Source organism: Triticum urartu, chromosome 7, assembly GCF_003073215.2.
Source record: "Triticum urartu cultivar G1812 chromosome 7, Tu2.1, whole genome shotgun sequence".
NCBI classification, from domain to species: Eukaryota; Viridiplantae; Streptophyta; class Magnoliopsida; order Poales; family Poaceae; genus Triticum; species Triticum urartu.
The window spans coordinates 714,121,439-714,141,965 of record NC_053028.1 but is presented as its reverse complement, the minus strand read 5'-3'; the positions used below and the strand labels follow the sequence as shown (position 1 = coordinate 714,141,965).

The window sequence follows — 20,527 nt, the reverse complement described above, 5'->3', positions numbered from 1 at the left end:
GAGCGGACTGACCGGAGCCTGCACCAGCCTTCTGACAGGCTTTGAGGTATGCGACGTAATTTATGCAAAAAAGAATATCATAGTATAGACAGCTGCCCTGATACACTGTCCGGTGCTCGAAAAGAGAAATCGGACGTAGGATCAAATAATTTTCGCAAGAGACTAACCAATATATCTCTATATCAATAAGTAGGCGTCGATGCTGGCTGCGACCTCTCATTCTGCCGAAGTTTCTAAACTGAAGCAGAGTTTGGAGCGGGCCGAGGAAGAGCTCGGCCATGTTAAAAAACAACTAGAGGACCAGCAAGGTATGAAATGGTCTATTCGGATCTAGAAAGATATGAATTGTGTATGTTGATCATATTATCATGATATGTTAAAGCATCTCCAGCCGTTGGCCCCCAGGGGGCGCCTAAAATCGCCACCTGGGAGTGAGCCGGTGCAAAAAATCGGCTTGGGGATGAGTTGGTCCCTAGCCCCCCCCGGGCCGCCCCAGGCACGTTCAAAAAAGGCAAAAATATAGCAAATTTTGGCAAAGTTCGGCGAAGTTCGGCATATATTACATAATAGTCGCGGATTTTTATTACATGATATATCTAATTATAAAAGAAACTGGCTGAACGCGGAGTAGTCACCGTCGTCGGCGTCATCCTTGTCGCCGCCTCTGTCGTCGGGCTTCTTCTCCTTGATGCGGCCATCCCTGGTGGACCCCTGACCGGCGTCGCCAACGCGGACTGGTGGCGGTGGCGCATCATCGTCGTCGCTGTCCTCGATGAAGATGACGACTCCTTCGTTGCGGCCCCGGCGGCGCCGCGCGAATCGCTGCAGGACGGCGCACTGGCGCGACCTCGCCATCTTCAGGGAGTCCGCGCGCGCCCATTCCATGACCGCGTCGTCGTCGAGCTCAACGTCGCCTCAGTGCTCCGTCTTCACCGCAGGGAGGAGGCCAGGCTCCGTCTTCACCGGCACGAGCCCCGGCTCCGTCCTGGGCTTGACGAAGCGCGGAGGAGGAGCCGACGAGGAGGCGCATCGTCCGCCCTCGTTGATGACGATGCCGGCGCTGCGAGTGTGCCGGCCGAGCAGCATCTCCGCCGCGGGCTCGGCCTTGACGCTGAGCAACACCGGAGAGCCGGAGGAGTGCGAAGAAGAGCGTGATGAGGAGGAAGAAGAGGAGGCGCCGAACCTCCTGGGCAACCATTGCCCGTCGCGTCGACGGTGAGCCGTGGCCGTGGCGGCCGCCCTCGTCGGGGGGTATGCCAATGGCGGGTCGTTGCCGCCCTCAAGGTACGTCAGAACGCCCTCGAGGGTGCGGCCGGCGACACCCCACCAATTTATCCCCCTAGGAGCATGCGCGTAGTACTTCGTTTCGATAACTAATACTCCCTCCGTCCTGGAAAGTTGTCCAGCGCTTAGTTCATTTTCAAATTTGCAAAAAAAAACCCTTTCATCTTCAAATCTCTTGCTAATCAGCCCCCGGTTGCTTCTTCCTCCTTTCTCCGTCCGCCGCCCAAGCCACCGTCGGCACCCGTCGTAGGGCCGAGCGCGTGACGACGGCCACGACCTGCGCCGCCGCTGTGAACCACCGCCGCCCGTGCCCACCTACGCCACCCGAGGCGAGCCGCACCACCGCTGTGAACCAACGCCGCCCGCGCCCACCTGCGCCGCCCGAGGCGAGCTGCGCCGTCCACCTGCTCCTCCGCGGCGACCACCTCGACGGGCGGCGGCTCCACGGCTAAATGGCGCTGCACCGCCGCCATCCTCTCCCGCCGTCACCCCTTCCGCCGCCCAGGGCTGCGCCGCTATCCCCTCCCGCCAGCCAGGGCCTGCGCCGCCGCCAGGACCTGTGCGCGCCTGGGTCTCGAGCGCCTGGACCTAGAGCTCCCGGCGGGCCTGGAATGGAAGCTCATCCTCAACCTCGAGGCCCCTGTCATCTCCCCCACTCCTCTCCTCGACCTGCTGCTCGTCTGCAAGTTGCTGCTCCTCCCAGGCGGGCCTGCTCGTGCTGCTGCCCGGAGCTACCCTACTTGTGCTGCTACCACTGAGAAGAAGCTCCAATTTCTGATCCTTGCATTTGTTCATTAATTTCAAACACAATTGATCATGCTGCCGGTGAGAAGAAGCTCCATTTTCTGATCCCTGCACTTGTTCATTAATTTCAAACACAATTGATCATGCTGCCGGTGAGAGTACTCTGCAGAAATGTTGCAAAAAAGATTCAGTTAACACAGAAGTTAACTGAATGTGTCCCTCAATGTCCAAAGTTCATCAGTTAACTGAATCTTTGGATAACTTCTGAACCTCACCTAGAGTAGAAGCAATATCTGATCTACTGTTGCTGTCAATTTCCTCAAGATAAAAGAACATTATTCAGGAATTTAATATGTCATCACTTTTTTTTGAGCTGTCAGAGCACCCATAGGAGGAAAAGCTTTCAAAATGGTGGGCATTCACTTGTAGTTTTTCTTCATGCAGATAGGCCTTCCAACTTTCCAAGATTCTTACTCTAGGTTAATTAATTACACAACATACAGAAGTAGAGTCATGTTATTGGTCTATTGAGCATAAAAATAAACTATGTATAAAAGCAGGGTTGTTAAGCCTATTCTCTACAAGATTACCTTCGTAGAACTATTACACACGATCGAATGTGAGCACATAAAGTGAACTTTCCAAGATTAAGTTAACTTGTGAGAGATACTACTAGCATCTTCCCTGCATCTTCAGTAAATTGTCATTTGGCAGTTTAAAAAAACTCATAAAGTGGAGTAGGAGCATAAAAAATTCAGGGGAGTATATGTTCAGTACTGTCATGGTCACTACTGTTATGGTCTCTACTGCCATGGTCTCTACTGCCATATTGTACAAAGAAATAAAATAAAATAACAATGCTTGCAAATTTTGCAAGCACTAGTTTGGAAAATGAAAACATATATTCATGTTTTAGTTGACAGTGACAAATTTTGCAAGCACTAACTTGGAAAATCCTACTGCAGTTTACTAAAATTTCCTTGATGTTCATGGAATGTGCTTCCATCAACTAAATTTCCTTGTTTCTGAACTGTAGCATTAAAATGATCATGGTCTAAAATGAGAGAAGGAAAACATCTCTGAAAACATTCCCAAATCCTTCTTGACAGAAAGACAGAGAAAAGACAGCACAATAAGATTACAAAGTGGCTTACATGATGAGCGCAGGGTGAAGGTCTTCACATGCCAACCTGCATCACATAGCTTTTGTTTTCAGTTAACCAAAATAACAAAATGTGGATGTCTTAACAGTTTGCTGTCAATTTTCGACTGAGTTTACTGAACTTGTTAATTTTACTGAGCAAAATCCATCACTAGTGACTGAATTTTTATTTTATTTGAATTTATTTGGAATAATGTCAACAGGGATACTACAAGGACTAACAAGAAGTTGCTCCTGTAGAATAAAGATCAGGAGCAAATCTGCTCCTACAGAGAGGAAAACAAAAATAAGCATCAATAATTGGCATGTTCTGGTATTGATCTTAGCTTATTTGAATTAGTTAACATTACGAATTGCATATACTAAAGCAAACTTGTGACTAAATTTTTGTATAGTCACTTTTGACTAACTTTATTTGAGTTTATTTGGAATTATTCTTCTTCTACTCTTACTACTACTGTCAACATTCAATTTTGACCTGGAAACAGGGGGACTAGGTGGAAAAAAATTCTACTGAATTAAATTGATTAAGTTGGAATCTCTCTTTTCTATAGGAGTTAACTGAATTTTGTACTGAACCCAATCTACAGGAGTTGATTGAAATAGTGAATGCATCCATGGATGATGCTACCTAAAACATGTAAGCAGAGATCTACTCCAATTCATGAACAGTAAACTGTCCCAGCGATGCACACAATTGAGCACACAGTAAACTGAATTCATAGACTGAATTTTACTGAACTTGGTAATTTTACTAAGCACACAATTGAAGTGCTTGTGCATTTAATCTCCACTTCTTTTCTTTTGATAGTGAAATTCAATCTGAATTTTGTAAGCAGAGAAGCAATGTAGTGACTGTACTCCAAGTTAAATTCAGTCAATGTGTACACAAAGTAGTGACTATGTCACCAACTGAACTCAATTATCACCAATACTGTTTATACTGAATTTATACTGTATGTTTATCTACTGTATGTTCACCAATACTGGAAGCAAGCAAAGTGCAAGGCTAACTGAATCTATACTGTATGTTCATCTACTGTACTCCATCTCCATGGCTAACTGAAATTTGTCAGTACTGTACTCGTACTCCCAATACATGGCTCACCTGCACCAAAAGAAGCAGCATCCATTCCTCTGCAATACTCCATTCCTCCTCCAATCTCTGCACAAACCAATCGCTGCAAAAAATCAGCTCACCTGCTTGCTTCAACAGACAGACATCACCTGTAAATTCAGAAGACAGACCTGCGTTGTGGGCGAGCGGGGAGCAGAAGCAGAAGCAGCAGCGGCGGCGCTGGTGGAGCCAAGAGTGCAGTTCCTCCATCATCAGCCCACCAGCTCGAGGAGCAAGATGAGCTGCTGGAGCAAGTCTTCGTCTTCCCCATGCCCTGGTCGTCTTTCCCATGCCACCGCCGCCGGAGCTCGAGGTCTGGAGGAGGTGCTCGAGGACGAGGAGCGGGCCATCGAGCGCCACCGCCGGAGCTCTAGGTCTGGAGGGGGTGCTCGAGAACGAGGAGCGGGTCATCGAGCGCCGCCGACGCAGCCGGCAAGGCACGAGCTTTACAGAAAAGGAGATCCCGTCCCTCTTGATCTCCTAGTGCGGACGCAGAGAAGCGGCGAGACGAGGGGGAGAAGGCGGCCGACATGCGGCGAGGCGACGGAGCAGGCGGCCAGCGCGTGGCGAGGCGACGGAGTAGGCGGCCGGCGCGTGGCGAGGCGACGGAGCAGAGAAGCAAACGGAGGGAGGGCTGCGTAGTTTGTCGGGAGAAAGGGGAGGTGATTTTCGCAAAATGTCGTCAGGGACAACTTTTCCCGGACGGAGGGAGTAGATTTTTGCAATAAGTTTGTGAGTTCTTTATGACTAATGTTGAGCCCATGGATTATACGCACTCTCACCCTTCCACCAGTGCTAGCCTCTCTAATAACGCGCACCTTTCGAGGGTATCATACACCCACCTTATACCTTCCTCAAAACAACCACCATACCTACCTATTATGGCATTTCCATTGCCATTTCAAGATATATTGCCATGCAACTTTCCACCATTCCGTTTATCATGACACACATCGTTATTGTCATATTTCCTTGCATGATCATGTAGGTGATATCGTATTTGTGGCAAAGCTACCGTTCATAATTTTTTCATACATGTCACTCTTCATCCATTGCATATCCCGGTACACTGTCGGAGACATTCACATAGAGTCATATTTTGTTCTAAGTATTGAGTTGTAATTCTTGAGTTGTAAGTAAATAGAAGTGTGATTATCATCATCATTAGAGAATTGTCCCAGGGAGGAAAGGATGATGGAGACTATGATTCTCCCACAAGTCAGGACGAGGATCCGGAGGAAAAATAAAAAAAGAAAGAAAAAAGAGGCCATAAAAAATAGAAAAAAACCCAAATAAAAAAATGAGAGAAAAAGAGAGAAGGGACAGTGTTACTATCCTTTTACCACACTTGTGCTTCAAAATAGCACCACGATCTTCATGATAGAGAGTTTCCTATGTTGTCACTTTCATATACTAGTGGGAATTTTACATTATAGAACTTGGCTTGTATATTCCAATGATGGGCTTCCTCAAAATGCCCTAGGTCTTCGTGAGCAAGCGAGTTGGATGCATACCCACTTAGTTTCTTTTGTTGAGCTTTCATACACTTATAGCTCTAGTGTATCCGTTGCATGGCAATCCGTACTCACTCACATTCATATCTATCGATGGGCATCTCCATAGCCCGTTGATACGCCTAGTTGATGTGAGACTATCTTCTCTTTTTTGACTTCTCCACAACCACCATTCTATTCCACATATAGTGCTATGTCCATGGCTCACACTCATGTATTGCGTGAAAGTTGAAAAAAATTGAGAACATCAAAAGTATGAAACAATTGCTTGGCTTTTCATCGGGGTTGTGCATGATTTGAATATTTTGTGTAATGAAGATAGAGCATAGCCAGATAATATGATTTTGTAGGGATAACTTTCTTTGTCCATGTTATTTTGAGAAGACATGATTACTTTGATTAGTATCCTTGAAGTATTATTATTTTTATATTAAACTTTTATCTTGAATCTTCCGGATCTGAACATTCATGCCACAATAAATAATATTACATTGAGAATTATGCTAGGTAGCATTCCACATCAAAAATTCTATTTTTATCATTTACCTACTCAAGGACGAGCAGTAATTAAGCTTGGGGATGCTTGATACGTCTCCAGCGTATCTATAATTTTTGATTGTTCCGTACTATTATATTATCTGTTTTGGATGTTTATTGGGTTTTACTAGCACTTTTATATTATTTTTGGGACTAATCCACTAACGCAACGCCCAATGCAAATTGCTGTTTTTTTTGCCTATTTAAGTGTTTCGCGGAAAAGGAATATCAAACGGAATCCAAATGGAATGAATCCTTCGGGAGAGTTATTTTTGGAACAAACGTGATCCAAAGGAGTTGGAGTGGACATCAAGAAAGAAGCGAGGAGGCCATGAGGCAGGAGGGAGCGCCCCCACCCTCGTGGGCCCCTCGCAGCTCCACCGACGTACTTATTCCTCCTATTTATACCCATATACCCCAAAAACATCCGGGAGCACCATGAAACCCTATTTCCACCGCCGCAACCTTCTGTACCCAAGAGATCTGATACCTCTCCAACGTATCTATAATTTTTGATTGCTCCATGCTATATTATCTACTGTTTTTGGATGTTTATGGGCTTTATTATACACTTTTATATCATTTTTGGGACTAACCTATTAACCCAGAGCCCAGTGCCAGTTTCTGGTTTTTCCTTGTTTTAGAATATCGCAGAAAAGGAAAACCAAACGGAGTCCAATTGACCTGAAACTTCAAGGAACTTATTTTTGGATAAGAAGAAGCCCAGAAGACTTGGAGTGCATGTCAGGGGATCTACGAGGAAGCCACGAGGCAGGGGGCGCGCCCACCCCCTGCGCGCGCCCTCCACCCTCATGGGCAACTCGTGGCCCCCTGATGTATTTCTTCCGCCTATATATCTCCATATACCCTAAAACGATCGAGGAGCACAATAGATCAGGAATTCCGCTGCTAGAAGCGTCTGTGGCCACCGAAAGCCAATCTAGACCCGTTCCGGCACCCTGCCGGAGGGGGCAATCCCTCTCCGGTGGCCATCTTCATCGTCCTGGCGCTCTCCATGACGAGGAGGGAGTAGTTCTCCCTCGGGGCTAAGGGTATGGACCAGTAACTATGTGTTTGATCTCTCTCTCTCTCGTGTTCTTGATTTGGCACGATCTTGATGTATCGCGAGCATTGCTATTATAGTTGGATCTTATGTTTCTCCTCCCCCTCTACTCTCTTGTAATGCATTGAATTTCCCCTTTGAAGTTATCTTATCGGATTGAGCCTTTAAAGATTTGAGAACACTTGATATATGTCTTGCCGTGCGTATCTATGGTGACAATGGGATATGACGTGATTCACTTGATGTATGTTTTGGTGATCAACTTGCGGGTTCCGCCCATGAACCTATGCATAGGGGTTGGGACACGTTTTCGTCGTGATTCTCCGGTAGAAACTTTGGGGCACTCTTTGAGGTTCTATGTGTTGGTTGAATAGATGAATCTGAGATTCTGTGATGCATATCGTATAATCATACCCACAGATACTTGAGGAGACATTGGAGTATCTAGGTGACATTAGGGTTTTAGTTGATTTGTTTCTTAAGGTGTTATTCTAGTACGAACTCTAGGGCTGTTTGTGACACTTATAGGAATAGCCCAACGGATTGATTGGATAGAATAACTTTGAGGTGGTTTCGTACCCTACCATAATCTTTTTGTTCGTTCTCTGCTATTAGTGACTTTGGAGTGACTCTTTGTTGCATGTTAAGGGATAGTTATGTGATCCTATTATGTTATTATTGTTGAGGGAACTTACACTAGCGAAAGTATGAACCCTAGGCCTTGTTTCCTATCATTGCAATACCGTTTATGCTCACTTTTATCACTTGCTACCTTGCTGTTTTTATATTTTCAGATTACAAAAACTATTATCTACTATCCATATACCACTTGTATCACCATCTCTTCGCCGAACTAGTGCACCTATACAATTTACCATTGTATTGGGTGTGTTGGGGACACAAGAGACTCTTCGTTATTTAGTTGCAGGGTTGCTTGAGAGAGACTATCTTCATCCTACGCCTCCTACGGATTGATAAACCTTAGGTCATCCACTTGAGGGAAATTTGCTACTGTCCTACAAACCTCTGCACTTGGAGGCCCAACAACGTCTACAAGAAGAAGGTTGTGTAGTAGACATCAAGCTCTTTTCTGGCGCCATTGCCGGGGAGGTTAGTGCTTGAAGGTATATATTTAGATCTTGCAATCAAGTCTTTTAGTTTCTTTTTTTATCACTAGTTTATTTTATAAAAGAAAACTACAAAAAATGGAATTAAGTTTGCCTCATATGCTTCATCTTTTTAATATCTTTCGTGAGTATGATGGAAAGGAAAATTGTGCTCAAATGCTAGAATAAGAATGCATTAAAATATTTGGCACTAAATCCTTGAATGATGAGCATGATTGCAATGTTGTTAGTATGAATTCCTTGAATATCTATGATGCTAATGATATGCAAAGCCACAAGCTTGGGTAATCTATGTTTGATGAAGATGATATTTTTTGTTCCCCAAGCTTTGATGAGCAAATTTACTATGATGAAAACATGCCTCCTATCTATGATAATTATTGTGACGACACGTATTCTTTAAAGAATAATGATAACCATGAAACTTGTCATCTTGATCTTAATTTTCAATCACATGATAGTTATTTTGTTGAGTTTGCTCCCACTATTATTCATCAGAAGAAATTTGCTTATGTGGAGAGTAATAAAATTTCTATGCTTGTAAATCATGAAAAGAATGCTTTAGGTGCTGGTTATATTGTTGAATTCATTCATGATGCTACTGAAAATTATTATGAGGGAGGAATATATTCTTGTAGGAATTGCAATAATATCAAGTTTCCTCTCTATGTGCTTAAAATTTTGAAGTTGTGCTTGTTTTGCCTTCCTATGCTAGTTGATTATTGTTCCCATAAGTTGTTTTCTCACAAAATCCCTATGCATAGGAAGTGAGTTATACTTAAATGTGCTAGTCATATTCTTCACGATGCTCTCTTTATGTTTCAATCTTATCCTTTATGTGAGCATCATTGAAATCATCATGCCTAGCTAGGGGCGTTAAACGATAGCGCTTGTTGGGAGGCAACCCAATTTTATTTTTATTCCTTGATTTTTGCTCCTGTTTAGTAATAAATAATTCATCTAGCCTCTGTTTAGATGTGGTTTTATGCTTTTAATTAGTGTTTGTGCCAAGTAGAACCGTTGGCAAGACTTGGGGAAAGTCTTGTTGATCTTACTGTAAAAACAGAAACTTGAGCGCTCACGAGAATTGCTGCCATTTTCTATTGGAGAGTGCTATTTAGTTAATTATTTTTGAAGATGATTAATAGATAAATTCCTCAGGTCCAGCAATTTATTTGAGAATTGTATGAGTTCCAGAAGTATACATTTGATCCAGATTACAACAGACTGTTCTGTTTTTGACAGATTCTGTTTTCTATGTGTTGTTTGCTTATTTTGATGAATCTATGAGTAGTATCGGAAGGTATGAACCATAGATAAGTTGGAATACAGTAGGTTTAACACCAATATAAATTAAGAATGAGTTCATTACAGTACCTTGAAGTGGTGATTTATTTTCTTATACTAACGGAGCTCACGAGTTTTCTACTTAAGTTTTGTGTTGTGAAGTTTTCAAGTTTTGGGTAAAGATTCGATGGATTATGGAATAAGGAGTGGAAAGAGCCTAAGCTTGGGGATGCCCAAGGCACCCCAAGGAAATATTCAAGGACAACCAAGAGCCTAAGCTTGGGGATGCCCCAGAAGGCATCCCCTCTTTCGTCTTCGCTCATCGGTAACTTTATTTGGAGCTATATTTTTATTCGCGACATGGTATGTGTTTTGCTTGGAGCGTCATTTTATTTTATTTAGTTTTGTTTGATGTTTGAATAAAATACCAAGATCTGAAATTCTTAAATGTTAGAGAGTCTTCACATAGTTGCATAATTATTTGACTACTCATTTATCTTCACTTATATCTTTCGGACTAGTTTGTCATTTGCTCTAGTACTTCACTTATATCTTTTAGAGCACGGTGGTGGATTTGTTTTATAGAAACTATTGGTCTCTCATGCTTCACTTAGATTATTTTGAGAGTCTTAAACAGCATGGTAATGTGCTTAATCCTAATATGCTAGGTATTCAAGATTAGTAAAAACTTTCTTATGAGTGTGTTGAATACTAAGAGAAGTTTGATGCTTGATGATTGTTTTGAGATATGGAGGTAATAATATCAAAGTCGTGCTAGTTGAGTAGTTGTGAATTTGTGAAATGCTTGTGTTGAAGTTTGAAAGTCCCATAGCATGCACGTATGGTAAACATTATGTAACAAATTTGAAACATGAGGTGTTATTTGATTGTCTTCCTTATGAGTGGGGGTCGGGGACGAGCGATGGTCTTTTTCTACCAATCTATCCCCCTAGGAGCATGCGCGTAGTGCCGAGGTTTTTGATGACTTGTACATTTTTGCAATAAGTATGTGAGTTCTTTATGACTAATGTTGAGTCCATGGATTATACGCACTCTCACCCTTCCATCATTGCTAGCCTCTTCGGTACCGTGCATTGCCCTTTCTCACATTGAGAGTTGGTGCAAACTTCGCCGGTGCATCCAAACCCCGTGATATGATACGCTCTTTCACACATAAACCTCCTTATATCTTCCTCAAAACAGCCACCATACCTACCTATTATGGCATTCCCATAGCCATTCCGAGATATATTGCCATGCAACTTTCCACCATTCCATTTATCATGACACATTCATCATTGTCATATTGCTTAGCATGATCATGTAGTTGACATAGTATTTGTGGCAAAGCCACCATTCATAATTATTTCATACGTGTCACTCTTGATTCATCGCAGTCCCGATACACCGCCGGAGGCATTCATATAGAGTCATACTTTGTTCTAGTATCGAGTTGTAATCATTGAGTTGTAAATAAATAGAAGTGTGATGATCATCATTTTCTAGAGCATTGTCCCAAGTGAGGAATAAAAAAAGAGAAAGGCCATAAAAAAGTGGGAGAAGTCCCAAAAAAAGAATAAAGAGAAAGGCCATAAAAAAGAGAGAAGGCCAAAAAATGAGAGAAAAAGAGAGAAGGGACAATGCTACTATCCTTTGCCACAATTGTGCTTCAAAGTAGCACCATAATCCTCATGATAGAGAGTATCTTGTTTTGTCACTTTCATATACTAGTGGGAATTTTTCATTATAGAACTTGGCTTGTATATTCCAACAATGGGCCTCCTCAAGTGCCCTAGGTCTTCGTGAGCAAGCAAGTTGGATGCACACCCACTTAGTTTCTTTTGGTGAGCTTTAATACATTTATATAGCTCTAGTGCATCCGTTGCATGGAAATCTCTACTCCTTGCATTGACATCAATTGATGGGAATCTCCCTAGCCCATTGATTAGCCTCGTTGATGTGAGACTTTCTTCCTTTTTGTCTTCTCCACATAACCCCCATCATCATATTCTATTCCACCCATAGTGCTATGTCCATGGCTCGCGCTCATATATTGCGTGAAAGTTTATAGGTTTGAGATTACTAAAGTATGAAACAATTGCTTGGCATGTCATCGGGGTTGTGCATGATGAGAGCATTCTTGTGTGACGAAAATGGAGCATGACTAAACTATATGATTTTGTAGGGATGAACTTTCTTTGACCATGTTATTTTGAGAAGACATAATTGCTTAGTTAGTACGCTTGAAGTATTATTATTTTTATGTCAATATGAACTTTTGTCTTCAATCTTTCGGATCTGAATATTCATACCACAATTAAGAGGAAATACATTGAAACTTTGCCAAGTAGCACTCCGCATCAAAAATTCTATTTTTATCATTTACCTACTCGAGGACGAGCAGGAATTAAGCTTGGGGATGCTGATACGTCTCCAACGTATCTATAATTTTTTTTATTGCTCCATGCTATATTATCTACTGTTTTGGATGTTTATGGGCTTTATTATACACTTTTATATCATTTTTGGGACTAACCTATTAACCCAGAGCCTAGTGTCAGTTTCTGTTTCTGTTTTTCCTTGTTTTAGAATATCGCAGAAAAGGAAAACCAAACGGAGTCCAATTGACCTGAAACTTCATGGAACTTATTTTTGGATCAGAAGAAGCCCAGAAGACTTGGATTGCACGTCAGGGGATCTACGAGGAAGCCACGAGGCAGGGGGCGCGCCCACCCCCCTGGGCGCGCCCTCCACCCTCGTGGGCCCCTCGTGGCCCCCTGGCGTATTTCTTCCGCCTATATATCTCCATATACCCTAAAACGATCGAGGAGCACAATAGATCGGGAGTTCCGCAGCCAGAAGCCTCCGTAGCCACCGAAAGTCAATCTAGACCCGTTCCGGCACCCTGCCGGAGGGGGAAATCCCTCTTCGGTGGCCGTCTTCATCATCCCTGTGCTCTCCATGACGAGGAGGGAGTACTCCCTCGGGGCTGAGGGATGTACCAGTAGCTATGTGTTTGATCTCTCTCTCTCTCTCGTGTTCTTGATTTGGCACGATCTTGATGTATCGCAAGCTTTGCTATTATAGTTGGATATTATGTTTCTCCTCCCCCTCTACTCTCTTGTAATGGATTGAGTCTCCCCTTCGAAGTTATCTTATCGGATTGAGTCTTTAAAGATTTGAGAACACTTGATATATGTCTTGTCGTGCGTATCTATGGTGACAATGGGATATCACGTGATTCACTTGATGTATGTTTTGGTGATCAACTTGCGGGTTCCGCCCATGAACCTATGCATAGGGGTTGGCACACGTTTTCGTCGTGATTCTCCAGTAGAAACTTTGGGGCACTCTTTGAGGTTCTATGTGTTGGTTGAATAGATGAATCTGAGATTGTGAGATGCATATGGTATAATCATACCCACGGATACTTGAGGTGACATTGGAGTATCTAGGTGACATTATGGTTTTGGTTGATTTGTGTCTTAAGGTGTTATTCTAGTACGAACTCTATGGCTGTTTGTGACACTAATAGGAATAGCCCAACGGATTGATTCGAAAGAATAACTTTGAGGTGGTTTCGTACCCTACCATAATCTCTTCGTTCGTTCTCCGCTATTAGTGACTTTGGAGTGACTCTTTGTTGCATGTTGAGGGATAGTTATGTGATCCAATTATGTTATTATTGTTGAGGGAACTTACACTAGCGAAAGTATGCACCCTAGGCCTTGTTTCGTATCATTGCAATACCGTTTATGCTCACTTTTATCACTTGCTACCTTGCTGTTTTTGTATTTTCAGATTACAAAAACTATTATCTACTATCCATATACCACTTGTGTCACCATCTCTTCGCCGAACTAGTGCACCTATACAATTTACCATTCTATTGGGTGTGTTGGGGACACAAGAGACTCTTTGTTATTTGGTTGCATGGTTGCTTGAGAGAGACCATCTTCATCCTACGCCTCCTACGGATTGATAAACCTTATGTCATCCACTTGAGGGAAATTTGCTACTGTCCTACAAACCTCTGCACTTGGAGGCCCAACAACGTCTACAAGAAGAAGGTTGTGTAGTAGACATCAAGATCCCATCTTGGGGCCTTTTCCGGAGCCCCACCAGAGGGGGAATCGATCACAGAGGGCTTCTACATCAACACGATAGCCTCTCCGATAATGCGTGAGTAGTTCACCAGAGACCTTCGGGTCCATAGTTATTAGCTAGATGGCTTCTTCTCTCTCTTTGGATCTCAATACAAAGTTCTCCGCGATCTTCTTGGAGATCTATTCGATGTAATTCTTTTTGCGGTGTGTTTGTCTAGATCCGATGAATTGTGGGTTTATGATCAAGATTATCTATGAACAATATTTGGTTCTTCTCTGAATCCTTATATGTATGATTTAATATCTTTGCAAGTCTCTTTGAATTATCAGTTTTGTTTGGCCTACTAGATTGATCTTTCTTGCAATGGGAGAAGTGCTTAGCTTTGGGTTCAATCTTGCGGTGTCCTTTCCCAGTGATAGTAGGGGCAGCAAGGCACGTATTGTATTGTTGCTATCGAGGATAAAAAGATGGGGTTTGTATCATATTGCTTGAGTTTATCCCTCTACATCATGTCATCTTGCTTAATGTGTTACTCTATTCTTATGAACTTAATACTCTAGATGCAGGCAGGAGTCCGTCGATGTATGGAGTAATAGTAGTAGATGCAGAATCGTTTCGGTCTACTTGTCGGGGACGTGATTCCTATATACATGATCATGCCTAGATATTCTCATAACTATGCACTTTTCTATCAATTGCTCGACAGTAATTCGTTCACCCAGTGTAAATTATGCTATCTTGAGAGAAGCCACAAGTGAAACCTATGGCCCCCGGGTCTATCTTCCATCATATAATTTTCATATCAATTTGCTATTTCAATATATATTTTATTTTGCAATCTTTACTTTCCAATCTATATCATAAAAATACCAAAAATATTTATCTTATTATCTCTATCAGATCTCACTTTTGCAAGTGGCCGTGAATGGATTGATAACCCCTTTATCGTGTTGGTTGCAAGGTTCTTATTTGTTTGTGTAGGTACGAGCCGACTTGTGTGTGGTCTCCTACTGGGTTGATACCTTGGTTCTCAAAAACTGAGGGAAATACTTACGCTGCTTTGCTGCATCACCCTTTCCTCTTCAAGGGAAAACCAACACATGCTCAAGAGGTAGCACCATGTCATCGTGCACGCTTCTGTTTTACACAATACTGCTGATCCGCCAATGTGAGAAATCATCAGCTTATGCTTATGATAGTGTCAGACTTCTTATTACCCTGCACTCAAAATAGATCACAAGTGCCCTGGCGGATTACCATCGGGCGGGTCATGATGCCCAATTGAAGACACAGGGGACAAATGGTACATAACCAGAACCAGTCTGACCATAATGCTGACATAATGAAATAGTGTACCTTGTGGTATAGGCTTAGACTGCCAGTTTTGACGCAGTTAGAGTATGTAGAGTTTTAACTCCGAATTTATGATACTCTGGCGACTTAGAGTCCAGCATCCTGGCGGGTGGTAGAGACCCAAAAGATGCTTCAAATATGAGCCATACATAGAGCAACTTGGTCCAATTTGTAAAAACCAGATGGCGAAAAGAGATGAAAGATTAAGAAATCAAAAAATTCGAGGCTTTTGTAGGCCGCCAAGCCAAAGTGTCTTCTTCGATGAAACTATCCTGAGCCACTGAAAGGTACGTGCTTTCCATGAGCCGGAACTCACAGTATCCAATTGACATTTGAACCCAGATAAAGTCAGGTCTTGTTTATAGACTTTATCAGGAGTACGCGGGGTCAGAGTCGCAGCATGCATCACGGGCCGATTTATCCAAGTTTCAAGGAAGGCGGCTTATGAAGCCTAGATCTATCCTGACTATCTATAAGCCGTGATCTCGCATGACAAACCTCCGTTTGAACCTTAACGAGCTCAGAATCTTTGGTCGAATACGCCGTAAAAGATTGATCGTTAAGAGTTCGGCGGGTCAATCGGGATTACCCAATGGAGTTGAAGCAGCTGGCTATAGGTAGGATGGCCCGGAAAGGTTATGTCCTCTTTGGTCGAATACGCCTATGTTTGGACAAGATAACCTGGTCGAGAGGGTAATAACGCTATCTTCTCTTTTGTCGAATACGCCTATGTTTGAACAGGAAGCCCCCAAGTGACATACCTACAAATCGTGCTCATCGGGGACCAATGTTTGAGTTGTGCTGTGCATCCAACTCCCTTTGGTCCCTGAAATTTGGGCGTCAAGCCTCTTAAGCGAACATATAAGATGATGATAAGGACTCAACTTCGAGGAAGTGCAACGACAGAGGCCCTGAATTATCAGGGATGCCGGCTTTATTATATTGTTTATAATATATACATCATCAAACTGTGTACATCATGAGAGCAGATGGCTCAAGTATAGTATGGCCGAAGCTGAGCCATATTCCACGACCGGCAGGTCTCCTCCTCCGAGTTACGTGAGTCCTTGTGATCTCAAACGTCAATAAGATAATATGACCCATTATGTAGATTCTTGCTGACCACGAAAGGTCCTTCCCAAGGCGGTGATAACTTGTGCATATCTGTCTGATACTGGATGAGCCGGAGCACTAAATCGCATGCTTGAAAGGTTCTGGTTTTGACCCGGCAACTATGATAACGACGTAAATCTTGCTGATAAATCGCTGAACGAGCTGCCGCAAGATCACGCTCCTCATCTAACAGGTCAAGTGCATCTTGACGTGCCTTTTCATTATCCGCTTCAACGTAAGACACCACCCGGGGTGAATCATGACGGATGTCACTAGGGAGAACTGCCTCTGCTCTATAAACCATGAAGAAAGGTGTGTAACCCGTAGATCTATTGGGGGTTGTATTGATACTCCATAATACAGAAGGTAACTCCTCCACCCAACAACCCGGCGTTCTTTGCAAAGGAAACCATTATCCACGGCTTGATGCCTCGCATACTCTTGATTAGCTCGTTCCGCTTGACCATTGGACTGAGGGTGAGCAACAGAGGAAACGTCAAGCCGAATATACTCTCGTTGAGAAAATTCTTTCATAGCGCCTTTAGAGAGATTAGTACCATTATCTATTATAATGTTGTGTGGAAAGCCAAAGCTGAAGATCACCTTCTTAATGAATTGAACTATCATTGCTGCATCACACTTACTAACCGGCTCTGCTTCAACCCACTTAGTAAATTTGTCAACTGCTACCAAAAGGTGGGTCTTCTTATCCTTGGACCTTTTGAAAGGCCCAACCATATCAAGCCCCCAAGTCGCAAACGGCCAAGTAATTGGAATCATCCACAATTCTTGAGCCGGCACATGAGCTCGTCGTGAAAACTTCTGACAACCGTCACATTTGCTGACCAAATCCTCAACATCAGCATGAGCCGTTAACCAATAAAACCCATGACGGAAAGCCTTGGCTACAAGAGATTTAGAGCCGGCATGATGACCACAATCCCCTTCGTGAATCTCCCGCAGAATCTCACAGCCTTCCTCAAGAGAGACGCAACGCTGAAACGCCCCTGTGACACACTACAAAAAAAGACACATGTGTGACATTTTGGGCCAAACAGATTTTTTTCTGTCATACTTATGACACTTCTATGACAATAATTGTGACAAAACATGGTAGCATCATAGATGTGGTGGGGTCCTACTTCTATGACAAAAAATCATGACAGAAAATGGGCTTTTCGTCCTGGGCAGGCCAGAGATGCAACTGCATGACATTCTTTGGGTCGTCCATGACGGAAAAAACCATGGTAGAAGCGAGAGCGAGGAAAATATCGGGGTGTTCTCGGTTATGGTGGGTGGTCGGGGCTGAGCGATGCGCGTTTCTCTCGTACACGCACGCGCGTGGGTGCGAGGCGTTGGGCTCTAACTGAACCCGGGCGAGGCGTTGGGCTCTAACTGAACCCGAGCGATTGCACTGCAGGCTACGCGTTACTGAACCCGAGTGATCGATCGATGGCTGTTAACTGAACCCGATCAAACTATTCCTTCACTACTGCTGCTAACTGAAGCTAATCAATGATGCCTCTGGATGAACAGTGAGCGTTGCTGGGGGGGTTTGGATGAACAGTTCCCGGTAGGGGTGCATGAATAGGACCCCGTGGTGTTGCCTCTGGATGAAAAGTGAGCGTTGCTTGGGGTTTGGATGAACAGTTCCCGGTGGGGGTGGATGAACAGGACCCCGTGGTGTTGCCTCTAGATGAACAGGACCCAAATCGATCGAGCCGATTGGGGCTGGATGAATAGGACCCCGTGGAGGGCTGGATGAACAGGACCACCCCGTGGAGGGCAGCATGAACAGTAGACGGTGGAGGGATGGATGAACAGTAGCCCGTGGAGGGGTGGTTGAATAGGAGCCTGTGGAGAGGGCTGGTTGAACAGTAGCCGGTGGAGTAGCGCACGGTGGAGGCTGGATGAACAGGAGCCCGTGGATGAACGTCGCAGGTGGAGGCTGGAGGAGGTCGACGGTGGATGAACAGTAGCCCGTGGAGGCTGGAGGGGGTCGACGGTGGAGATGAACAGTATCCCGTGGTGTAACGCCCTCGATGCGGCTATAGCTCCCACGTGTCGAGGCATGACTTAGAGACATAACCGCATTGAAAGCAATGTCGCAAGTCAGGCAATCATTACAACATCCCATGTAATACATAATAAAAGGGGGAGATAACATAGTTGGCTTACACTCGCCACGTCACATCAGAGTACATAAATAACATCCATCAAACAAACACTCATGGCCCGACTACGGCGCCAAAATGGAAAAAAAAACCCAACCTGCGACAAGGCCCTGAATCAAACCCCAACTAGGCACCACTACTGATCATCGGGAAAGGAAACATAATAACGCTGAGAGTCCTCGTCGAACTCCCACTTGAGCTCGTACTCGTCACCTGGAGCGGAATCACCTGGACCTGCATCTGGAGTTTATAGTATCTGTGAGCCACAGGGACTCAGCAATCTCGCACCCTCGCGATCAAGACTATTTAAGCTTATAGGAATGCATAAGGCAAGTATAGTGTAGCTGCAGCAAGCGACTAGCATATGTGGTGGCTAACTTATCCGCAAAAGAGAGCGGGAAGAGGAGGCAAGGCGCGAGCAGAAACTAGAGGAACAACCTGCGCAAGCATTACTCCAACACCGTGTCCACTTCTCGGACTCCGCCGAGAAGAGGCCATCACGGTAACACACTCGGTTGATTCATTTTAATTAATTAAGGTTTAAGTTATCTACAATCGGACATTAACAAATTCCCATCTGCCCATAACCGCGGGCACGGCTTTCGAAAGTTCAATCCCTGCAGGGGGGTCCCAACTTAGCCCATGACAAGCTCTCACGGTCAACGAAGGAATAGACCTCCACCCGAGTCACACCGATCAGACTCGGTAACCCGGTACAATAAGACAATTCGACAGGTTAAAACAAGACCAGCAACACCGCCCGAATGTGCCAACAAATCCCGATAGGAGCTGCACATATCTCTTTCTCAGGGCACACTCAGATTGTCCAAACTTCCGATAGGCCAGCCCAGAGTTGCCCCTGGTAGCCATCGGCGACTGACGGTTTGGACCAACACTCAGAGGAGCACTGGCCCGGGGGGGTTTAAAATAAGATGACCCTTGAGTCTGCAGAACCCAAGGGGAAAAAAGGCTAGGTGGCAAATGGTAAAACCAAGGTTGGGCATTGCTGGAAAAGCTTTAATCAAGGCGAACTATCAAGGGGTTCCCATTATAACCCAACCGCGTAAGGAACGCAAAAACCGGGAACATAACACCGATATGACGGAAACTAGGGCGGCAAGAGTGGAACAAAACACTAGGCGAGAGGCCGAGCCTTCCACCCTTTACCAAGTATATAGATGCATTAAGATAACATGGCAATGTAATGATATCCCAACAAGTAAATAAATGTTCCAACAAGGAACGGCTCCAATCTTCACCTGCAACTAGCAACGCTATAAGAGGGGCTGAGCGAAGCGGTAACATAGCCAATCAACGGTTTGCTAGGACAAGGTGGGTTAGAGGTTGACATGGCAATTAGGAGGCTGACAAGCAAAAGGTAGGCATCATAGCATTGGCAAAGCAAGAGCGAGCAAACTAGCATAGCAAAGATAGTAGTGATTTCGAGGGTATGATCATCTTGCCTGCACAGTTGTCAAAGTTGACTGGATCCTCACAAGCAAACTCAACGGGCTCCTCGGTAGCGAATTCGTCTCCCGGCTCTACCCAACAAGACAAACAAGCAACAAGGATACAATCAACCACGTGCAAGACCAAGCAATATGATGAAATGATGATATGCTATGCGGGATGCGATGCGGGATGCAAAATGCAAGATATGACAGGAAATGCATGAACATGGCCTCAACTTGGAATTCCAAGGGTGCCACTAGATAGAGGGGATGAAATCGCTTGAAAACGATATAAAGATCATTGGAATCGGAGCTACGGTTTGGAAATGGCGAGCGTTTTACGAAACGAACCGATCTGCGATATACAGCAAGTAGGCTCCTAAATGCAACAAAATGAACATGCTACAGCCACCAAACATGAAAACAAAATACATGGCAGTGATGTACACAATATGTTTAACAAAACACTAGCACTGAGCCATAGGAAAATTCAT

At 44.1% G+C, this 20,527-nt stretch overlaps 1 protein-coding gene across 2 annotated transcripts; it reads right to left on the bottom strand.

Moving 5' to 3' along the window:
* Positions 1–1,400: 1,400 nt before the first annotated feature.
* Positions 1,401–4,943, bottom strand: LOC125521538. 2 transcript variants are annotated; one of them, XM_048686600.1, is made up of 3 exons: positions 4,439–4,943; positions 4,299–4,355; positions 1,401–2,191 (listed from the first exon to the last, which is right to left on the bottom strand). In XM_048686600.1, the coding sequence occupies exons 1-3, from the start codon at positions 4,716–4,718 to the stop codon at positions 2,085–2,087; spliced, it is 444 nt and encodes a 147-aa protein (XP_048542557.1). In that variant the 5' UTR covers positions 4,719–4,943; the 3' UTR covers positions 1,401–2,084. The 2 variants fall into 2 exon arrangements, 1 of the variants encoding a protein (XP_048542557.1); XR_007289324.1 differs by lacking the exons at positions 4,299–4,355; positions 4,439–4,943 and adding an exon at positions 2,304–2,495.
* Between the last annotated feature and the right edge of the window lie 15,584 nt (positions 4,944–20,527).